Source organism: Mya arenaria, chromosome 3 (genome assembly GCF_026914265.1).
Source record: "Mya arenaria isolate MELC-2E11 chromosome 3, ASM2691426v1".
In the NCBI taxonomy this organism is placed as follows: domain Eukaryota; kingdom Metazoa; phylum Mollusca; class Bivalvia; order Myida; family Myidae; genus Mya; species Mya arenaria.
In genome coordinates, this window is record NC_069124.1 from 79,792,647 (window position 1) to 79,815,193 (window position 22,547).

At 35.3% G+C, this 22,547-nt stretch overlaps 2 protein-coding genes across 3 annotated transcripts; one reads left to right on the top strand and one right to left on the bottom strand.

Moving 5' to 3' along the window:
• Positions 1–275: 275 nt before the first annotated feature.
• Positions 276–17,542, top strand: LOC128228844 (uncharacterized). Of its 2 annotated transcripts, none has more exons than XM_052940360.1 (12): positions 276–483; positions 3,787–3,956; positions 10,124–10,229; positions 10,362–10,462; positions 10,562–10,723; positions 13,441–13,534; positions 13,645–13,708; positions 13,965–14,298; positions 14,459–14,516; positions 16,093–16,398; positions 16,636–16,753; positions 17,033–17,542. In XM_052940360.1, exons 1-12 carry the CDS (start codon positions 351–353, stop codon positions 17,229–17,231), a joined length of 1,845 nt encoding a protein of 614 aa, XP_052796320.1. In that variant the 5' UTR covers positions 276–350; the 3' UTR covers positions 17,232–17,542. The 2 variants fall into 2 exon arrangements, with proteins under 2 accessions (XP_052796320.1, XP_052796321.1); XM_052940361.1 differs by having other exon boundaries at positions 17,183–17,542.
• A 170-nt stretch (positions 17,543–17,712) lies between these two features.
• On the bottom strand, positions 17,713–21,792 carry LOC128228510 (uncharacterized). Its single transcript, XM_052939853.1, has 11 exons — positions 21,271–21,792; positions 20,908–21,028; positions 20,566–20,747; positions 20,140–20,369; positions 19,808–20,012; positions 19,518–19,658; positions 19,234–19,392; positions 18,875–19,003; positions 18,682–18,735; positions 18,382–18,541; positions 17,713–18,078 (listed from the first exon to the last, which is right to left on the bottom strand). The coding sequence occupies exons 1-11, from the start codon at positions 21,557–21,559 to the stop codon at positions 17,958–17,960; spliced, it is 1,791 nt and encodes a 596-aa protein (XP_052795813.1). The 5' UTR covers positions 21,560–21,792; the 3' UTR covers positions 17,713–17,957.
• Between the last annotated feature and the right edge of the window lie 755 nt (positions 21,793–22,547).

Consider the following 22,547-nt stretch of genomic DNA (forward strand, 5'->3'; position numbering starts at 1 on the left):
GCACTTTGAATATTAATGTTTTGAATGTTGTAAGGGCCCATGGGGATGGCCCTGACCCCATGGTCCCTATTACGGGGCAAATAAAAGGGGTCCTCGAGATCTCAAAAAGAAAAAAAAATCTCAGACCTATTGAGTATTTTACATTTAAAATATCATAACGTGTTTTCTCGTTTAATATGAAGATCAAGAAAAAACCTTACAAAAGTTGATGTGATGCTTAATCCCTTTTAACGCTCATTTGTCACCGGCTCTACATGACTGTCATGCATAGCAGTTGCGTTAAACAAAATTAGTCTGTTGAAAATTCATATTGCAGATGTACCATATTGCAGCTGCTCTTCGAAATAAGAATGAATACGAACTCGCCTGTGCTTACCTTGGAAGTTCAACATATTTATGTACATATTGATAAGATAGATGTTTTACAGGGAATATCATGTTCACTGAAATCTGGGGAGATTTGTGCGATTATGGGACCCACAGGTAAGTCTAAATTGCTTTAACAGATGATCCAAAATTGACATTTATCAATATTTAAAGTTTAATTCATGAAATGCTAGATACATTGTTCCTTTTTATTCCCCCACAGTTGAAAAGAGTACGTGTGTACAGACATAAAGCATTACGTAGACATCTACAAATGTACAAACATCCTCCATTTATTTTTACAAATATCACATATGCTGAATATTTAATTAACCAGGAAACGTAACGTAATGTGATACTTGCCTTTTAAACACTCGTCTAGCATTAAAAAAATATGTAAGCCGGCCAGATCTTTTCAATCAAATCCGTCTTACTTCTTAGGCCAAACAAAATAATGTGAGGTTAGGGTAACATCTTGTCCAAAAACAGGTAGGGTAGGTATGACCTTTTTCGCCATTAGTCATTGTGTTAGAACGCTATTGTTTTCACTGTGGAATGGCGTAAAGTAGTCGTCAGTATAAAGTAAAAATTAAAACACACAATACATTTTTTAAACTCATATACTAAAAACGAGAGGGTCGGCGCATATTTCGTACGTAGGGTCGGGTTACCCGAACCAGAATATTTTTAGGCCTTATAGAAACTAAACAACACATTCAACTCCAGTACAACGTAGTACAGATATAGGCTTGTTTACAAGTTTCAACGGTTACAGTTGACTATAATAATATAGGATAACAATTATAATTATTATCATATCTTTATGATGGAAAGTAACGATGTCAGCCACCATATTTAACAAAAGTATAAGAGTTGCCATAGCGAATTGAATGTATGTACTTTTTAAGACTTGATACAAGTTCGCAGATATGTGCAACTATCTAGACAAGGGAATTAATGCACTCAAAACAGTGTGTTAGCATAGCTATACTACTTATATACTAATTGATGACATTTGCAAAATCATTTTTGTTTTGTAAGCAGAAATGCTCATGTTAAAGTGTTGAAATGTGCATTTGGTCAAAACCGTAACAAATTAAGGGCCACAGCTCCAGAATTTATATTTCGAAATATCAAGCTTTGTCAAAATGATCCAAACATAAGTATTGATTGGATAATAAATGATTGGAGAGCGGAAAAATTCAATGTTTTGAACATCGCTATCTTTGCGGGTAAACATGTCATTTTGAAAATTGAATAATGGAATGGAGCTTGATAAGCTGATATTCTAAGGTTAATTTAATACGTACATTTAATTTCTCTACTAAGTGTAGCTTTCACACTATTCATATTTGTAGTTAGTCTTGAAAGTACTGCACGCAAAAGTTGGTTATAAAAATCAAACTCCGTTGTGTCATCGTTGACTACATTTTGCATATGCAAAACATTTTATACTATTTAACTGAATGCATTGGTGTATAAACAATGGACGACTGGTGAATTGAGATGGTTCGATGTAATAGTTAGATGACATGTAGTAGATTCGTAATGATTCAGAATGGGCGGAACGAGCGAAGCGTGACTTTAACCTCCAGTGAATATAGAACATGCATATAAGTAAGAGTAATTCATTACATACATTTCACGTATCTATGGGTTAGTTTCAATAGTCTATAATTGCTTGAAATAGATTGTAATTTTTAAAATAACGTGCGTTTCTTAACTGACCTAAGAAAATCGTTCAAATCGTTATATTAAATTGATAAATGCTGTAATAAACAAGCACTGAGCGTTACACCTGTCAGCATGACTTTTTAAATAAAAAAATAAAAATGATTTAGACCATTTGGCCAGGATACGAGTAATCTTAAAATTTCCAGTAAAACTGCAGGTTCTGTCAAAATGGATTTATTTGATGTTGTTTTTGTTTTTTTTTTTAAGAATAAATATTCTATAAAATTACCGATGCGTGATAAGCATACATCATGCTAAGGTCAAACAATTGAATAAGTGGTTAGGGTTCTTGTCAAAAACAAGTATGGCATGTTTTTTTTTTTTTATCTTGATTCGGCTTTTTGTTAGAACGTTAATCATTGGGGTATGGCGTAAAGTTGTCTTCAGTATAAACATTTCTAAAGTGCATATTAAAACACACATTTTTTAACTGGCGTACTACAATTTATATTCAACAATTGTTAAGTAATTTGAACACAAAAGTATTCCTCGTTACATGATCCAAAGATTAATTCAATAAATAATGATATACATATTATAGCTACACCAGTTTTGATGTGCAGGCATCAAACTGTTGTGTCCGGGGACATCCCCTTTTGCCTGATTTGTGTTTTAAAACTTAGTCTGTACCAGGGTAATTAAGAATTAAACGGTATTGACCCGGATCAGATGCAAGCGCCTAGATGAGTGAGACTAATGTGTTGTTGTTGTTGTTGTTGTTTTTTAAATATGATCGTCGCGTGCTGGGTTTATTTCGTGGGATTTGTATGTCCCAAAGGGTTGCCTATAGTTATCTGATCGTCTTTCCGTCCATCCGTCCGTCCCCAAGGTTTCCGATCAATATCTGAAAAGCACTTGGGCCCAGGGTTCTTAAACATTGTAGGCAGGCTTGTCATGACAAGCAGAAAAAACAACACTTTTTGACTTCGAGGTCAGTTGGTCAAAAGTCATTGCTGTGGTCACCTTAAGTTTAACTTTAGCTGAAATTCGTTTTCGTTTAGGTAGTTTATTCATGATCATTATATGAAATCTATTGATTCCTAAATTAGTGGATCAAAGTTCAAGGTCATGTTGACATTCAGTTGAAAATCGGTTTACATTCAATATATATGAAGAACATTTTGGCCCAAGGACCTCAAAATAGGTAGTATGCTTGATGACCAGCAATTGAACCACATTCATTTTAAGGTCAGTGGATCAAAGGTCAAGTTAGTGGTAACTTTAAGCAGAAAATCGGTTTCCGATCAATATCTGAAGAACGCTATGGCTCAGGGTCTTTAAACTTTGTAGCAGGTTGGTCATGACCAGCAGATGAACCCTATTGCTTTTGAGGACAGGATCAATGGTAAAGGTCGTTGTTACCGTAAGATTAAAATACGCAGTTTTCTATCAATAATTGAAAAACGCTTAAGCATAAAGACCTCGAACTCGGTAGAGGTCCTTCAAACATGATCAGCACCAATCTATTTTGAAGTCAGTTTTTCAAAGGTAAAGGCCGTGGTGACCTTGAGCTGAAAATCCGATTTTGTTCAATAACTGAAGAATGCTTGTATACCTCAAACATGGTATGCTTGTGAACTGCTACTGCTTTTTAATTCATGTTTCAAAAACACTCGCGTCGTCTTTGATGCTTTGCATCAAACTTAGTCTTTTTATTAATCTAATGATGCAACTTTTCTGGACCAGGTTCGGGCAAGACTACTTTCATGAACACAATATCCGGTCGTCAAGCCTACACATCCGGATCGGTGATGCTGAACGGATTTCCGTTCAACAAGCGTCTGCGCAGAAGACTCGCATTTGTCCAACAAGAGGACGTCTTTTTCACCCACCTTACCCTTGACGAAACCATGTGGGCAAGTAACTGTTTGCCCAACCATTGGCTTGTTAAAATACCAACAATGACTTCAAATGTAATTTTAAGTAAGTTTACGCAAGTTTCGTGCGCGACACACAGTCCGAGTCTAGACTCAGACCCAGACACAGAAAAAAACACTTTTGTTGTTTTAAAAAAAAAGCTTTTCCAATCGCTTTACGAAAAATAAATATGAGTAATTATGAAATATAACAGAAGTTATTAAATTCATCAAATTTCATCACCAATACTCAATTAGAATGAAAGTTACAATGAAATGAAGATTTGCAGTATTGCACTTGAATCTAAACTGAGACGTGAGACTGGTCAAAACAAAATGGGCAAAAACAAATTTGCAATTTAATAACTAGGAAATGTTTTTTTAATACTTTGTATTTTATCTTTGAAAATATATAATCAGGAAGCTATAAGACATGGAATGGATAATCTGGAACATTATCACACACACACACATAATTATTGATAATTAATTGAAAACGGATTTTCAATTATTATCTGAAATTATCCCTCGTAAAACTCGTTCAACTCCTTATAACACTGAAACACGCTGCAAAAAATGTATTATTACTCTTGAAAAGTAATGTATCTCAAACCTAAATGACATTAGCAATTTTAAACGCTTTAAATATAGGTCTTTTCAAACAACTTTGGTATAATAGAAGGCCATTCAGACGGCATATTGCGCTTTGTTATATTAATCTTAGTTTCAGAGGTCCGGACTTTTCGTCCTGCCGCCCACGAATAGCGCAACAAAAAACGATTAAAATCCCTCTCGGCTCAATTTGATATATTTATATTTATAGGGACTCGCTCATCCTTTTTGTAAAACGCACAATTTTGTATGACGAAATAAAATATGTCAACTAATTATGAGTGTTTAAACCAAGATATTATTTTATACTTTAAGTGTATTTTTTCTACAATTTCGGTATCAAAGAGTAAAATACATATAAGTGTGTTCATGTGCATTATCAGAATGAAAAACAAAACATACTTTTTCAGCCATAGAAATTACAGAGAACTAGGCTTAATCATTTAATAAGAATTTCAAATTTCGCGTGTGTTTACAGGATGAGGAACACGTGACTTCAACAGGGTTCTCACATGTGTCACAACGGTTCAAAACCGATGTAAACAAGCAAGAAAGTGACAGTTATTTCTAAATAACCTTTTTGAGAGAAAAGATGGGAACATATTTCTTAGCCTATAAAATACTATGCTATTTTCTGCTTCTACAAGTGTGAAATATTTTGGATTTACTTGTACTTTAACGATGGAATCCTTGGCCAAAATTTCGAATCGACGGGATTTTATAGAACGATGCTACGCTGTTTGCGCCGTGATTCTTTTGTACATATTTCTCAGTCATTTGTAATACTTAAGATATCAGACATGCGTTTAAAAGTAAGTTTTGCTCATTACTCTCATAAAACGAATTGTCCGTTAAATGGTATTTTAGTTTTTTTCTATAAATATCGAATTTTCATGAAGGGCTGTTGTAAACATGATAGTGATATGTGCTGTCGTTAACGTAAACTTCTTCTCATCTCAATAAAGCTGACTATGTTAAGTCGGTATCCTTAACAAACTTATCATAACATGCTCAGTTTATTCTATTTTATGGTTTGTATTCCCCTCTCATTTGTGACGAGAATTTATACAACCTAAAGCTCTTATTCATGGTATGAATTTACACCAATTTGATCGATTTTAAACTTCCAAATATTCAATATCCCTATGCAGTTTCACCAAATGTTAACAAATATGGATAAATTAAATGGATAAAGTAATAGATACACTAAAATGGAAGGTAAAATTCACTTCAGCCAAATCCGTCTCATGTACGTTCCATGATTAAGGAAATTCAACACCCAATAAACGACAAATAGCAATAACAATTAAATAACAAAAACGCCATTCCTAAAGGTTAATCATAAAACTGCCCACGCTCCAGTTTAATTTCATGTTTCGAAAATGGTCAAAATATCTTTATCCATTAGAAATCAGGAAATAATAAGAAGCACTGACAACGAAATTGACTACCTTCCCTCGTAAGATGATAATTTGTATCTGGCATGGCCTTTCGTGTCCAAAGGTTCATCCCCAACCCGAGCATAGCGCGTTATGCGGAAACAAGGTTAGAAGTTTTATATACATTCAACCAAGTATAATATTAAACAAAACATTATCCTTTGATGCATACTTGACGTATTTGAGACTAAGGATTAAAACAGAAGAACAAATTGCGTTGAACAATGACAAACTTGAAACCCACAACAAAAAATGGGAAGTACTTAAACATACAATATAATTTAACAGTAAAAAGACACAATTAGCCATACAAAGAAATCTTAGACTTAAAAAAAGAAACAAAAAAAACATTAATGGAATCTAATACAGGGGACACCGATCGTATAAACATCATACGATCGTGTGTGTATGAAATGTGTATGTGTACGTGCGTGAGTGTGCGTGTGGGAGCGAGTGTGTGTGCGTGTGCATGTGTGAGAGCATTATTGTTTCTGAATATATGTATTTCCTATCAACATACATAGATATGTTGTATATGTTGAGAATTTAAAACTGTACTGATATATGTATCTATGTGAAAAATAAATGAGAAAAAAAGGGTTAGAAGTTTTCACTTTTCAAATAATACCATATGACAATGTTTCCATTGTGGTGCAGACGACGGTCTTCAACAAGGGAGGCAGGTATTTGATGACATTAGAAGAGTTTAAGTATCTATCATGTGTTTCCGGTACGGATAGAAAAATCCGACCCGAGAGCTTGCGTTACCGGCCACGCAAGCGTGCCCGAGCGTCGGAATTTTCGATCCTTACTAGAAACACTTGATTGATATTTCCTCTTGCATATCTAAAATTTATAATTTGTGGGAAAATTGTTGTAGAAAACACTCTTTTGTATATTTTATAAAAAAAAATGTAGCTATGAGCACGATAAGGATGTCCAGCGTGGCCAAATATTTTAGTCTACTTATCTGGGGAGGGGGAGAGAAAAGGAGAGAGAGAAATTGGTAGCTTTAACGCCATAAAAGAAAATATCACCAACCAGAGACCTTAAGTGGAATCACAAGCCTCGAGTTGTGAAAATAAAGTTTCATAGTTTATTCAAATGCATAAAATCCTTAGGCCCATGAACATACACCAATGGAATTTATAATTTGTATATATAATTAAATGCATTTCTATCAATCGATCGTAGGTCACGATATACATTACGTATACTTATCTTTACTAACAAGGTACTTTCGAAACACAAATTAAACATAGACAGTACACATACAATATAATATAACCATATTGAGGTGACAGTGGTTACAAATTTCTTTTAAATGAGTTATCTAACATCTTCATATGTACAACAGGGACTCTAAATTGAAAAGTTTTGTGGATAAACATTGCTTATTTCCTTTGAATAGTTTTATTGGTATTTGTAAAAGTTCAACAAATGTGGTTATATTTGGTTTATTTAAATAGTTTTTATGTATGTATTGTATTGTCTTCTTCAATAACTAAATAAAGTACATTCAAACAAGAAATGAAACTCATCTTCTATTTTATGGCAAACTTGACTTTTCCTTTCAAATTCAGATATATGTTTAGGTTTGTGCCGGTACCTCAATTTCTTACCTGTGGGACGAAAGTCTATGTCTCGTCAACATTAAAGTGGTTGTACCTTACAGTCAGTGAACAAAACTAACGTTTTGGCAGTAGCTGAATTAATAAATTCAGCAAACCACTTTTGTACATATACATTTTAGTCTCTGTTTCTGTTCACTTTAAATATATATATTAAAATCACCAACACTTTGAAATAACCATGTATTATAAAATCCTAGTGATTGTAATATATCTATAATAACTTTTGCCCATGACTAATAATTTGGCAATCTTTCTTAATATCTATACGATTTTCTTGGAAAAGCTTTAACATATTTAAAGGGACTGTACGCCACATTGGCATCATTTTTTTTTATTCTGTAAGGAATCTCAGGACAATTATTTGATACAATTTGATATCATAATAGTAAAAGAAGTACCAAAATGTAAAAAAAAAAATGTGTGGGAGACCGGGTTTGAACCCGTGTTGCCAAAACTGCAAACTAGTGTTGTATCCACTGTGCTACGAAGGCTTCCTTCAATCGAATAGTATATTTAAGCTATAAACCTAACTTGGCAATATCACGTGATAACATCGACTAGCTAGTCACGCATAAGAAAAGAAATCTACTAGGTAGACATACCCAGTAATCCTTTTTAATGGAAAAAATACGAAATAATTGCTGAACTGAAATAAATTGTAAACAATGTGGTACTTCAGTTAGTAAGTTTCAATGCATTGTACACATTAATTCCAAGTTTATGTCAGTTTTCGACAATTTTCTTTTTTTTTCGTGCAATTTGATCATCTGGCCCCAATTTCTCGAAACTTCTCAAGTTTAACAGGCTTAAGTTGCTTATTTCAATTAGCCAAAATACAAACTTAAATTGAATATTGGTAAAAGAAAAATGGTTTATTGTGTAATAATCGTAACGATAATTCCTTTTTTAAGTATAAAAACATTTGAAGGAGTATATAAAACGCAAAATATTGAAAGACAAAAATAGTGGGTTTAGCTTAATCCTGTTATAAGGGACTTAAGAAGTTTCGAGAAATTGGGGCCTGGTGCACAGTTGCTTTAATATCGCCACATTGTCAAATCTTTTACAAATAATAAATCATATTTACAATTCCTATAATTAGTAATGTCAAATAACAATGGTATATGATTATATTTATATAAACAACAACATGGGTTTACTTATGTAATACACAAACATATATCAAAGAAATTGTTATTGCATCCATTACATCCATTACTTAAAATGGTTGAATTTTTAACATTATTAATGCGAAGTTTTGAATCGTTTCACGCAAAAGGTTTTTCTTATATCATATACAAATGGATCCAACCTGCAAAACATGTAATCACTATTTCTTTTATTCAATAGTTTAATGATTTTTTATACATTAAAACGTAGTTCAATCATTTCTTCACTGTTGACTTTCTTTTACCAGGGGATGTACATGGAACGGATTTGGCTGGAGTATATCTTGTCTTCCATTTGAATGTACTCATCACTGCATCAATTAAATTTATCCATCTTTTGTCAACATTTGGTGAAACATATAAGGGTTGACTTTATCTCTTACAGAAGGACAATGCATGATTTGGACGAATCACCATTACGGCCAACCTAGAATATAAAATTAACAATTTTAATCGAACAAATGGATGGATATATATTCGTTTTATAAAAGAATTATTATTTGGAATAAAAGTTAAGTGTTGAATGCATTATCGTCAATGTTTAGAGAGTAGTTCAAACTACTTATTAAATCAATTAAGTATGTTATGAGAAGAATTCACAACAGCAAATATAAATTCACGTTAACAACAGCCTCTCTTTAAATATCGATATTCATTAAAAGAACTAAAATAAATTTTACAAACAATTCGTTTAATGAATGAAATGAGTAAAATCAACATATTAACACATGTTTGAGTTCTTAAATATTACTAATTACTAAGAAATGTATACAAAACAAAGAATCACGGCGCAAACAGCGTTGCGTCGTTCTTCAAAATCCCGTCGATTCGAAATTTTGGCCAAGGATTCCATCGTTAAATACAAGTAAATCCAAAATATTTCAAACTTGTAGAAGCAAAAAATAGTATAGTTTTTTATAGGCTAAGAAATATTTTCCCGTCTTTTCTCTCAAAAAGGTTATTTAGAAATAGCTGTCACTTTCTTGCTTGTTTACATCGGTTTTGAACCGTTGTGACACATGTGAGAACCCCGTTGAAGTCACGTGATTCCTCACACTGTTTAAAGGTCCGCCTACTGCCACTCATCCGATACACACTCCCTGTGTCAGATTGTGCGTTGAAAATGCGACATCCAATGAGGTCGTACTCAAAGTCAATAAGATGACCAGAAATTAAATCCTAATGATTAAGAAGGGTTCGTTTTGCTACGCTCACTCCTCCCAGTCTTAATATTTAATATTTTACTACAGATCATTTAATTATTAAATAATATTGAGTATAGTCTTTTTATTCTTTTTTCTTTTTTTCTACAGTTTACAGCAAACATTCGCATGCCCGAGAGCGTGACCTTGGAGGATAAACGAAGGACAATTAACTCCATTCAAGGCTCCCTGAACCTGGAGAAGTGTAAAAACACAGGTAAGAGCTGGAAATATATAAACAAAAGTCGACATTTAACTATGTTTAGAATTTATATATGTTCGAGATAACGATATAAGAAATTATAGTTTTGTATGCCAATGTTCAAGTTACGTATGGTCTTGCTTTCAGTGATTGGTAACTTATTTGTTAAGGGACTTTCTGGTGGTGAAAAGAAGCGCGCTAGCATAGCCTGTGAATTGTTGACAGACATGGACATACTGCTTCTTGACGTGAGTAGATTAGTGGACGTGTTAAGTGTTTGAACTTTTGTTGAAACCGCTTTGTACTCTCCAGTCAAAGTCGCTTACCTGATTTTCACTTTTGCACAGGAGCCAACTTCTGGCCTGGATTCCACGACTGCGGGCGCTGTAATGCAGTGTTTGGGGAACTTGGCGAAGGAGTTCAATAAGATGATTGTGTTAACAATCCATCAGCCCTCCAGCCGGATTTATCAAATGTTCGATACACTCTTGCTCCTATCTGACGGCCAGGTCAGTCGGATACTCAACAAAATTTCAATAGTATATGTTTTTTTTTATTTTCCAAACACAGTTGTTTCACTACCTAATTCGCAAATATATATACGTCTGCAGATTCAAGGGCAGTAATGTTAGGTGCGTCCAGGTTTCCTGGTCCATTGTTTTGGGTGAAAAACGTCCTCGATTCGGTGAGTATTATTAATACATTAATGTGTCAACGATATTTTTTAGAAACGACCTTGTACACCGAAGGAAGAGACACAGGTTTATCCAAATCTGTTTAATCTATGGCACATTGTAATTACCCGAAATACCAGTCATTTCAACTCTTTTTTTTATTTTTACACCATAATTAACTTTGTTAATTAATTAATACAGTAAGAAGGTGTACATATATAACATCATATTTAATTTGCAGCATATAAGTCTCCTGCAAAAATTCGTGTCCAGTTGGAAGACAAAAAAGGCATTTAAGTGAAATATGAGGTCCAGGCGTAAGAGTATGCTCCCAATTCTACAGCAACGTCCATAAAGAAGAATTATGAATGGAATTATTTAAGTTTACTTTCAAAATGACAACCGTTTGATATTTCTTTCTTGATTTCTAAGGTTTTTAAGGACGATTGTTATTTGTATCCATTTGTTGGATATAAACAAAATGTGCATCATAACAATTTTCTTTCTTCTATGCAAACTTTGAATATATCTTTTTATTTGATGTGCAAATTTCAAACTAAAATTTTCAAACGGTATACAATTAAGAAGAGTTCTGATTTTTAAGAAAGGTAAAAAAGTTGTAAAACTTAAACATTGTAAACTGGTTTATAACCGCTTTTAAACATTTGCTTTGTTATATGCTTGCTGGTATTTTATACTAACAATCTCTGTATTGATGTACAAGGAATACTTTACTGTCCGCGTCTATTTCGTCATGTACACATAATTCGAAGTGATATAGTTTTACATAAACACGTGCCATTAAATATACTTGTTATTTCCTACATATATAATTCTTATAATAACGATAGGATATCGTCAATTGTATCGTCTATCACATCATTTTTATAAATGATACATTTATTTTGTACGTATGTAGCAAAACATAATAAAAGATGTTGTTCAGGCCTTTTTGAAGAAGAGTTTTCATATTCGAATTAGCTGGAGTTGTTATAATAAGACATACACTTAACATTAAACGTTTATTTGAAAATAATTATCACAGTAATTCGTGACCACAGATCAACCACGGAATCATCCAACACGACAAACGAAGCTAAAATACTTACACAGCAATATTGCTAGAATAATGTAGACAAAGTCAATGTCAATGTTGTGGCTCATCATTTTACACAAAATAAAAGATTATAATACGCACATATATCTCAGTTATTGTATCTCTTTAGATCAAGTTTAGTCGAAAATGACTTTCCACATCTTTAAAATGTTCCCTGCAGTGACGACAGACTGAGGCAGCTGCCATTTTGAATTGAAATGTAGTTCGTCACAACTTAGGTCAAGACTTTTTTCAATTAAAGACTTAATCGTGTCTCAACTTACTATATTACCTCCAAAATATAATGACAGTTCTACTTTAAGCAGGTAATTCTGATCAAAATGACCCTTCTTAAATGTGCTATAGTACACATATATGGATTATGAAAAACAATCGGCGCCTTTAAATCGTCATTTTAATGTGCCATAGATTTACCAGATTTGGGATGAACCTGGAACTCGGAAAAACAATAACAATAATGGCATTGACCAAAGCAAGGTATCAGATGAGGTTTGCACGAAAGAGAATGGTATTAAATCGTAGTTTTGAAGAATAAAGTGCATTGAGTGAGCCGGTAAGCCTAGTAAGAACGATGCATTGTTTTGGGGGAGATAATTAAATACAGACATTATTTTCATCTAAAACAAGCGTTATGGTAAACAAGCAATTGCTCTTCATTCGGTGCACAAGGTCGTTTATAAATGTATCGTTGACACATATAAAGTGTTAATACTCACCGAATAGAGGGCATTTTCACCCCCAAACAATGAACCACAAAACCTGGACGCATCTGATATTACTGGCCTTGAGATTGGGGTAGGGAGAGAGGCATGAAACTTGCTTTCGAGGGTAAGTTTCCTATTTTAATAATGTACGCAAGAGCGGAAAGTCATACTTTTATTTTTTCCGTTATAAAACGGCCTGAGCAACATACAGATAGTGAAAACAGGCTTAAATATGATGCAAGTGCGGTATATCATGTTATCTACCTTTAAAAATATCATAATTCAATTCTTGTTTGTGCAAATTTAATACAACCTTCTCTATACTCACCTTTAGAATGCCTGAATCTTTATATCTTCCATTCGCCTGTCACTAATCATATATGATTTATATATTGCAAATCCAATGTAGGCTACCAGTTTATTGATATTATTGTATTCTTTACTGTTTATTATGTATCCTATAACAATATATATTTAAGTGATTTAAAAGAATGGTCAAAATTACATACCTGTGCAATCCCTGATAGCGGTATGTGCTCGCCAACAGTTAGAAGACCCAAGAGGAAATATTTCGAGGGACGACATTGAAAGATAGTTTTCATTGTTTGTGTGCTTCAATATAGCACCCAATGTATTATGACCTCGTTTCGAAATTTGAACATCAGGTTTTTTTTCATTTTCGCTGATAATTCAGCTTTCTAGAAAGTAAACCATCTTCATATATTCAACAGATGATGTACTCTGGCAGTCAAAAATCTGCCCTGCCTTTTTTTGAGGGACAAGGATTTAAGTGCGCCATTAATTACAACCCCGCCGACTTTCTCCGTAAGTATCAACTAGTTCATGTTGCATTTCTTCCATTCATGTTGTTGTTTCTTTGTTTTATTCGTAGAACTGTCGTAAATAAGGCACCTTGTAATTCCTGTTTTTTGTAGTTGAAGTTCTTTCTCAAGGCAAAGAGATTTCCTCGCAAACTGTCGATTGCTCTACAACCAGTGTGTAAGTATTACATTCATATATCAACAACAATATGTTTTGAAAGTTTTACTAGTATAATCTAACACGTTTAACAGAATTTAGGAAGAGCAACAAATGAATGAATTAATGTAGTTATTTATATCAATCTGTATGTTCATATCAATGGCAATGCAAATGAAATTATGCATGCCATATTGGTAATGCAGCCACAAATTTGTGAGATGAAGAAAAACGTAATATGTATTATTATACAGTATTTCACTTCAATATGATTTAGATCCAATGGCAAGAGCGACAATGGAAATGCAAGATGCCAGTTACTGGAAAATACACATTCGGAATATGGCTCAGTTACTCTCTTGTCAGAAACAGACAGTCTCATTGCCGACACAGGTGTTTGTTTAAGCGAAGAGCTTTTGAAGACAGAGAAGTGGTCGACGTCGTGGTGGACTCAGTACAAGGTTCTGGCCTGGAGAAGCCTCAAGGAGCAGATAGCCGTGCTCAAGGAGGGATATTCCCTTGCTATAGCGGTGACCGTGTCCGTCGTATGCTGCTTCTTATTCTTCAAAGTTGGCGTCAGCCTGCAGACGGCGAGAGACATATTTGGTTTGGTAAAATTCTTTTCTTTACATACTAGTATTAACATTGAATTTTAACACACACTCGGGTCTCATAAAATTCTTATTATGCAAACCGTTTGCTTTTAAAAACAGTATGACGCGTGTAAAATTTGGTTTGCTTAATTCATAAATGTGTGTTTTTATCTTTTAGAGCTTTTTCTACATTGGATACTGGACCTTCATCCCAGCAATGACAGTCGTAAGCAGTTGTAAGTTTCTACTTTTTTTTTTCACAACATGACTTTTAGGCTTGAGCTTGAGCTCAAAACCACTGTAAACTTGGAAACTCATTTAAGTTCTGGTGTTGACATCATTGGAACTACATTGCACAATAATTATATGCATAGGATACTACAGGGGAGGGAATTCAGATGTGCAATACATAATTAATTCACTGCGGTTTTCTCCCTTCTACCTACTTTTAGCAGTGAAATTAGCTAAATGGAGAAAATATAACCAGTGGCAGTGTAATTTAGTTGGAAGAACATAATTATATACTATATCATTATCCATTAATATATACCTCAGATTTTGCAAACATATTTTGACGTTCATACTCTCACTTCTTGGTAAGCTGGGCCATTTTTTCTGTATTGCTATGTATTGAAGTTGATAGGCATAATAAAATAATACAATAGTATACAAATTTAAGTTGAATTTGAATACCACATTATGCTATGATACCTGTTCTGTTTTATTCTACTGCTCATGGAATACACGCAAACAGTATGATGGGTGGGTTGGTTGTGAGTGGGTTTTGCGTGGTATGTGAGGAAGTAGGCGGACGAATGTGTCGGCAGGTTGGGTGTGCGGACGGGCAGACGTGAAAGAGAGCGAGCGAGTGTCATGCTATCATTCATATGGTCTTTTTTGAATAGCATATGTTTTTGTGCAAGTTTAAAAAATAGACATGCTTAATTATATACGTCTTATGTTTTATGAACAATTAAATGATTCTTATTTCCATGTAGCATTGCTACGGATAATTGATCTAAATATGTAAATGTAAATAATTTGTAATAAGCTATGTTTGGGAATGAAAATTATTATCTACACTACAAATGTGTTCATATTCTCTTTAAATTGAAGTTGGTATGCATAATAGAACCCCCCCCCCCTAATACACATGTATGGTTAAATCTAATTACCATATTTCGTTATGCTGTACCATTTCCCGCTCATGGAATACATCGAATCATTTTTAGTGAACATGTCTTAAAAAATAAAACATTGTAAGATGTTTGTCTAAAACATATGATAAGAATATAACTATTTTCTGTCACCATGGATGCAATTGTTTCAGTCATATAACTTGTTTATCTTTTATTAAATGAATTAATATGTTTTCGTCAAAATGTATTCGGTATTGTTGGAATTTGTATGTATGTACATCTCATTGTATATAATAATATGTTTCAGTTCTTTGCCAAAGACTTTCCTATTGCAGATAGTGCTAAAAGGCTTGCAAGTAATAAAATGCAAATGAAACCTTATGTAGATTGAATGATGATAATAAAGTTGATGAAGACGGTAAGACGATGGTGGTCATGATGGTGGTCGTGATGATGATGGTGATGGTGGTCTTCGTTCAAGCCATTCAGCACTATCAGTCCTTTGATTTTTCATATGAATTTCATTTTGGCATTACAATATTCTTATTCCAGCTGTTATGTATATTCACATGAAATATTTACATAATGCTTTTATATTTAAGAACATAACAAATCAAAACATGCAGTACTGTATATTTGCAAGTATCACAATTATTTTATTCTGCATTGTCAGTCCCAGCTGAGCGCCCGGTGATCTCAAAGGAGCGGTTGGCCGGATCGTATCGACTGTCGGCCTACTTCCTGGCCAAGGTGACTGGGGATCTGCCCGACACGCTCACCCAGCCCGTTTTCATGTACATACTATTCTTTTGGGTGGCAAACTTCGGGGACGCCGGACAATTCTTCACCATTCTTGTTGTCATGCTACTGCAGACAACGGCGGCGTACGGTTTCGGTCTTACTCTGTCGGTGTTGTGTACGGACGCACGGATGGCCGTCACTGTACTTTTCAGTTATCTCATTACGACATATGCCTTAGGTACAGTTAAAAGTTGTAGTTTATTTAAAGTTTAATATTTCTCTATCAAATGATAAATATACTTTGTATGTAAGTTGTTTCTAACGGTTTTCCATTTTACACGTTACAATGGTTACGTATAAACCTAACATGTCTCACACCAAATGCATTATGGAATTGACAAAAGCTTGGTATTGTTTCTCGATCATTATTAAGCAAAGTATGTGAATTTCATTTCATGATGCTTTATGTTTGCAGGTGGCTTTTTCTCCCAGAATGTTCCTTACTGGATGGGCTGGGTGAAGTACACTTCCGTATTCTATTACCCGTACGCCTTTGCTGTTTCAATCTTGCTGCAGGATTTACCGGATACGCCGTACGTGTACCGTGTCTGTTTTATATATTAGATTGTCTAAGTTCACCTTACGAAATTGTTGTAGAACCCTAATTCCAATGATCTCCTTTTTTCGCAGACCGCTCAATCTTCAGAGGCGGCAACCAGAACATTTAGTTATAAACATTTCATTGATATTTATTTAATCATATGTGTGGCATTTGACCTTTGACCATTGCGAAACTTCCGCAGAGCACAGTAGATTTTTGGTCACTGTTCTTGCCCCTGTAGTTTTCACTGAATGATGTCTAACGTTTCCAGATGTAACCAGACATCGGTAATTGTGTTTCCACAGTGTGGAGGGAACGGAACAATGTTTGTCACGTCTGGAGACATTCTCGCTAAAGGAAATGTACATTTTCCGGCATACGTGTATTTGTTTATTATCATTGCATATACTTTTATTCTTAGAAACCTTGGGTACGTGGTCATGAGATTCAAGCGAGATACAATAGTGTAATACTTCGAGAAAACAGACGCAATGGCGCCTTTCCAAAATAGACATATCACTTTAAATATCTGCCTTCATGGGAATGATTGTGTAAGCCCACACTATACTAGAGGGTATCTCTCTGTGAAATACCACTGTAGGAAACGCCTAGAAATTTATTATCAATAGTTGGACTAGTTTCTTTTACATATATTGTACCGAGTTGTACTGAAGTGATTTATCGCCGTGTCACTTGTTTGGTGTTTGACACATTGTACATTGCTTTTATTTAAAGTTACTGGGTTTGTCCCTGTAGTTTTCACTGTTTATCAAATGTTGGTGTCGGTTAATAATGTTACCTTTTCATAAATAAATTATTTTCGTTTACTCCGATCAATTTATTTAGTTTTGGCTATTTACTCTCCCCTTGATATTTTTGTTCTAAATTATTCGATCCCATTTTGTAGTAAAAAAAACAGGGTTTTTTGCAACGGATAGAAAAAAACGGAACTCGGACTTAAAGTTTATTACAAGTTCTACAACTCACTTATCACAGCTATCACACGATTGTATATACATCAGAAGAGAAACTAAAAGTTATAAAAATATAAAAATGCACAACCTCTTTTATATATACACACACTATATTTCAATTTTAATTAAATGTCACGAAAATTGAAATATATATCAAACTTTGGCAAATAACAAAGGAAGCACTTTTGCTCACACCCTCTTTCAGCTTGAGTTGACGGGTGTTTAAGCGGCGATGTTTTTCTCTGCTGTGTAAATGTATCCGTCGGGACACTGTGGTAGCGGGCAGCAGTCCGAGCCCACACTAACCATTGTGCACTCTACCGGGATGTACCAGTCATCACATCTGAAATACACTCACCTCTTATTAATATGTAGACCGCTCAAACACTATTATCCGTCGTAATAAGCCCCATCAAAGTAAGATTGTATCATGACTCGGACACTAAAGACAATACATTCTGAAGAAAATGATCATTGGAATGTCAACTTGAGGATAGGGGTATTTGATCAAAGATGCATGATATCATTGAAATAGGATGTTGAATTGTAGAAAATTACAGTTAAAAATCATGTTGTATCTGAATCAATACGAATCAATGTACATATACATATTACTATACAAATTGTATATCGAATAAACTCTTACTGGTCACCGTTGGGCAGAGTGGTGCCGTTGACGGTCTTGTGCGACTGACAGAAGGCGCAGGAAGCGGCGCAGTTGTTACGCAGGTATGCCTCGAACTGCGGGTCTTGACACGAGGACGCGTAAGAGTCGCAGTTTTCTACCTTGTCCTCGCAAACAGGGACTGCACGGGAAAATGTTACACGGTAAACGGCATGCAAGACTCATAGCAAACATAATGAAATTACCGCCCCGCATAATTGCGGAACGTTTAGAACGAAAGTTATTTAAAAAAGCGTAAATAAAGAATAAGACGTAACTTACACGGGGTTGTAGTAGCTACAGTCGTTGCTGGTGCAGCCGTCGTGTCGTTTGATACTGAAAATATATATTATTTGCAATGTAAAAAGTAAATACATTAATTAAATGAATCAATAAGTGAATAAATAGACAAGCAAATGAACACATACATAACTAACTTAACAAAATAAGCAAAAATATATACTTATTAACTTACTGCAGATGCCGCAGAACTTCCGGCAGTTTGTGTCCACCCACCCCACGTATTCTCGTGACTCGCAGTAGAACTGGCCATAATCCCCACAGTTCGGGATGTTGTCCACGCAGGGCCGGGGCGTCGTGGAAGCTATAGCAAACGAAGAGGGATCGTACCTTATGCCCTTTATATTTACATATAGTTGTTACCTAAATGTTTGGCTACTGGACTTGACCCTGGAGTTTTCATTGTTATTTTATTTATTTATTTTTTTAGTATAGAAAGCATATGATTTTTGTACTGTTCCATCAGAAGAGCCGTCACTTTTATGATTTGGTCTTAATTGAGATTTTTTTTTCATTAAATAAAGTTATGCTTACGCCTATGGCAAAATCCACAGTAAGCTTTGCAATTGGCGTGGGCCCACGGTGCGTAATCAGTGCAGGCGTCCTTTCCATATGTGTCGCAGTTAGTGATTTTGTCGAAACAGCTGCTCGTTGTCGTCACCGTGGACGTGGTCGGCGTTGTCGACACTTTCTCTGAATGAAGACAATCCATTGTAAACGTTTTATTTTCTCTTTCGTATGGACTTTATCAACAACAATTAATGGTATGCCTACATCAAAAATATTAGTGAAAAGCTGTGCTTTTTAGAGTAACTAACCTTTGCAGTCATCATACGCGACACCAAGTGTGATATTGGTTGGGTCAAGATCATCGAACGTTTCAAATTCAAACATGTGGCTTTCTTCTGGAGCACTGGCTATGTTGTAAATCTCTTCATGGTTGGCATAATTCCCAACACCTTAAACACGCATACACATGTATATATGTATAATATTTATCTTTAGCGTTAATGAACGTTGAACATTGCGTCAACACATTTACCAGAATATCGCTAATTACACCATAATTTAGTATTATTACAACACGATTGAATGATTTCTCACGTACCGACTGCGTATACGTCGACGCCTTCCCTCCGTAAAAGACTGGCCTGGAACCTGGTAAGGGACGGGTAGCGGGACAGACCGTCTGTTACAACGACGACGATCATGGGCACACCAGTCCGGTTGGAAGTGAAGCCCTCCAGGCGAACCTTCTCCAGGGCGTCCGCCGTCATCGTTCCGCCAACAATATATTGCATCCTCTGAATTTTCTGTAGAGGGAAAAATGAAAATGTTCAATGTACACTCATTTCGGTACCTTTTATTCCTTTTCGGGACATTTTACCTTAAATAAATATTGGTGCTATATCACTGTTTGATAAAATTAAAAGTGAGGACCTTGAGCATTGCTGCCTTGTTGTTAACTAGAGGGTCTCCGAGCTTGAACTGCCACTGGGGCTTGTCGTTAAAGAGCATGAGTCCGACGCGTGTGAGGTCGGGGTCAATATCTAGGCTGTTGACCATGCCCTGTAGGAAAAAGCGCAGCTTGTCAAAGTTGGCGCTGCCAATACTTCCTGAGGAGTCCACCACAAACACGATGTCCGCCTTCGTTGCGCGGCACTGCACACCTATTAACATTAGAACAAGGTTAAGTGAAGTTAAAGGATAGTGATTTGCTAATTAAAGGATAGTGTTTTGCTAACTGTTATCATATTCCATATGTGATATCAATCTCATTATTTCCAATATTTTATCATGTCCGCAATTGCTGAAAAAATGTACTTTAACAAATACAGTTTGTACTCGATTATACACGGGACTTACTTTCTGCGCATGATCTTATGTAGAGTGTTTCATCAGGAGACTGTCCCTTTTTTTCGGGGTTTGCGATTGTGAGGGGTTTGTTAAAGAAGTGCAAAAAGCAGCCCGTAGTCTTGCCGAAACTGTATGCCCAACAGAACAACCCGGTATTAAAAACCGCATTCTCACAAGACACTTCGCAGAACCTGCAATAAAAACATAAGGCACATTACTCAAATAGCTTCGAACCGGGAACTTATTCTACTTTAATATCTTGTTGTTTCTAAAACTCGCATATCTTCAAAACACATTTAACACCACGAGACAGGGGATGGAAAATTTAAGATGACACTAAAGCCGACGAACCTTTCTGTTGGAGTACGAAGGAATAGGTCGGAATTAACTATTTTGTGATCGGCTCCGTATAGGTGAGTGTGGTCGGAGGCTTCAATGGCGGTCGACGGAAACTCCTCAAACGTACAATTGCCTGCCCGAAAACATGCAGGGACATGTATATAAACGCAAGTACAAAACTACCAGAGAATGGCCACATTAACAATCCAAAATCTTTTCAAGAAAGTCTGTATCATTTATTTTACTGTATTTGGAAAATATGTATGCATTTTATTTACAGATTTTGTCTTAAACAACACAAGAAATAGAAACATGAATTTACAGTTAAATGTTTGAGGATGATGAATTACACAAGCAAAAAAGTAAATAACTTACCGGCCGGACAAACATAAGTACATGCCTCCTCTTGATATGAATCGTCAGGAATTTTGCATTCTGTTAAACACTCGCCAAACGTCTGTTTAACTGTACAGCAAAGGCCACGTTGTCTGCTCCTCGTGCCTGTGCCACACGTGCGGCTGCACGCGGACCACTCGTTCCACGATTCCCAACCACACTGTTTGGTCCCAGAGTCGCAGTAAGTTGTGTTCTGAGCGTTTACTGTCAGAAAAAGGTTGCCAATAAGCAGCAAGGCAACACCGAGAATTCCAACACGAGTATCCATGTTGTCTTCAGCTGCCCTTCTGAGGTTTCTTGTGGAAGAGATTACGATTGTTATCGGTGAAATATACAATTTTGCAACTATAACAACCTATTATCTTCTGTCTGAGTATGATATGCACCCGTCTGCTCCACTGACCGTCGATCGAATGCACCTGTTCCCACTGTCGACAAAACTGCAGTGTTTGCAAACCCAGACAACCCTGCACTAAACTCGAACACCGACGATCGAAGGAGGATCCCCACCCGGTGACTCGCTTATCAGCCGCGTTGTGTATTAGGTTGACCCCGGATCCCACAAAGATAACGGGATTAAGCGGCACTCGATATTTTCAATATTGCAAAATAAAAGAGATAATACTATCCTGGATACGTGGGGACATTCTTAAAATCTAGGTTACAAATATCGAACTCTGTCACACTTAGAAGTACTTTATTTCATATGGTCATGACAATCTCTCATGACATTGAATTTGCCTATTCAGCTCTCTTTGAAACTTTTTTACATAAAGATACGTTTCATCAAAGATAAGATAACTGAAGAAAAGAAATGGTTTGCTTAGTTAATTTACGGTTTTGTGCCTTTGTTATTGACTACTTTTTTGAAAGTGCTTCCTCAATTTAAATACCCTATAGTAAAGACGAAAAGAAGAAATTGCGAATAAAAACATTTTGGTTCATGCTTAAAATTTATTCTAAGATAATGTTAAAAAACGTTAGAATGGAGAATAAAATAATGTTAACAGTTATTAGAAGAATGCGTTGGACGACAATCTTTCACTGACATTCACAGGTTGACACAATGTGTCGGCATGCAAAAGAAAATGTGTCCAAGTATACTAGATTATTTTTAAGTCTTTAGTTGCAGTGCTTAACATCATACATTATGACACGACTGATTTTATAAACAATTTTAATAATACCAATTGAAAAAAAAGAATCAATTGATACTATGGACTCTCTCGTTGTATACGAATAGTACACATACTGGC

Excerpts from the sequence above, each read along its gene's own strand:
- LOC128228510 (XM_052939853.1), bottom strand. The coding sequence starts at position 21,559 with ATGGATACTCGTGTTGGAATTCTCGGTGTTGCCTTGCTGCTTATTGGC. Across the intron at positions 19,659-19,807 it reads CGTCGACGTATACGCAGTCG|GTGTTGGGAATTATGCCAAC; the intron begins GTACGTGAGAAA and ends TGCGTGTTTAAG. Across the intron at positions 18,542-18,681 it reads TGTAGCTACTACAACCCCGT|TCCCTGTTTGCGAGGACAAG; the intron begins GTAAGTTACGTC and ends TTTCCCGTGCAG.
- LOC128228844 (XM_052940360.1), top strand. The coding sequence starts at position 351 with ATGAATACGAACTCGCCTGTGCTTACCTTGGAAGTTCAACATATTTAT. Across the intron at positions 13,535-13,644 it reads CAACCCCGCCGACTTTCTCC|TTGAAGTTCTTTCTCAAGGC; the intron begins GTAAGTATCAAC and ends TGTTTTTTGTAG. Across the intron at positions 13,709-13,964 it reads GATTGCTCTACAACCAGTGT|ATCCAATGGCAAGAGCGACA; the intron begins GTAAGTATTACA and ends AATATGATTTAG.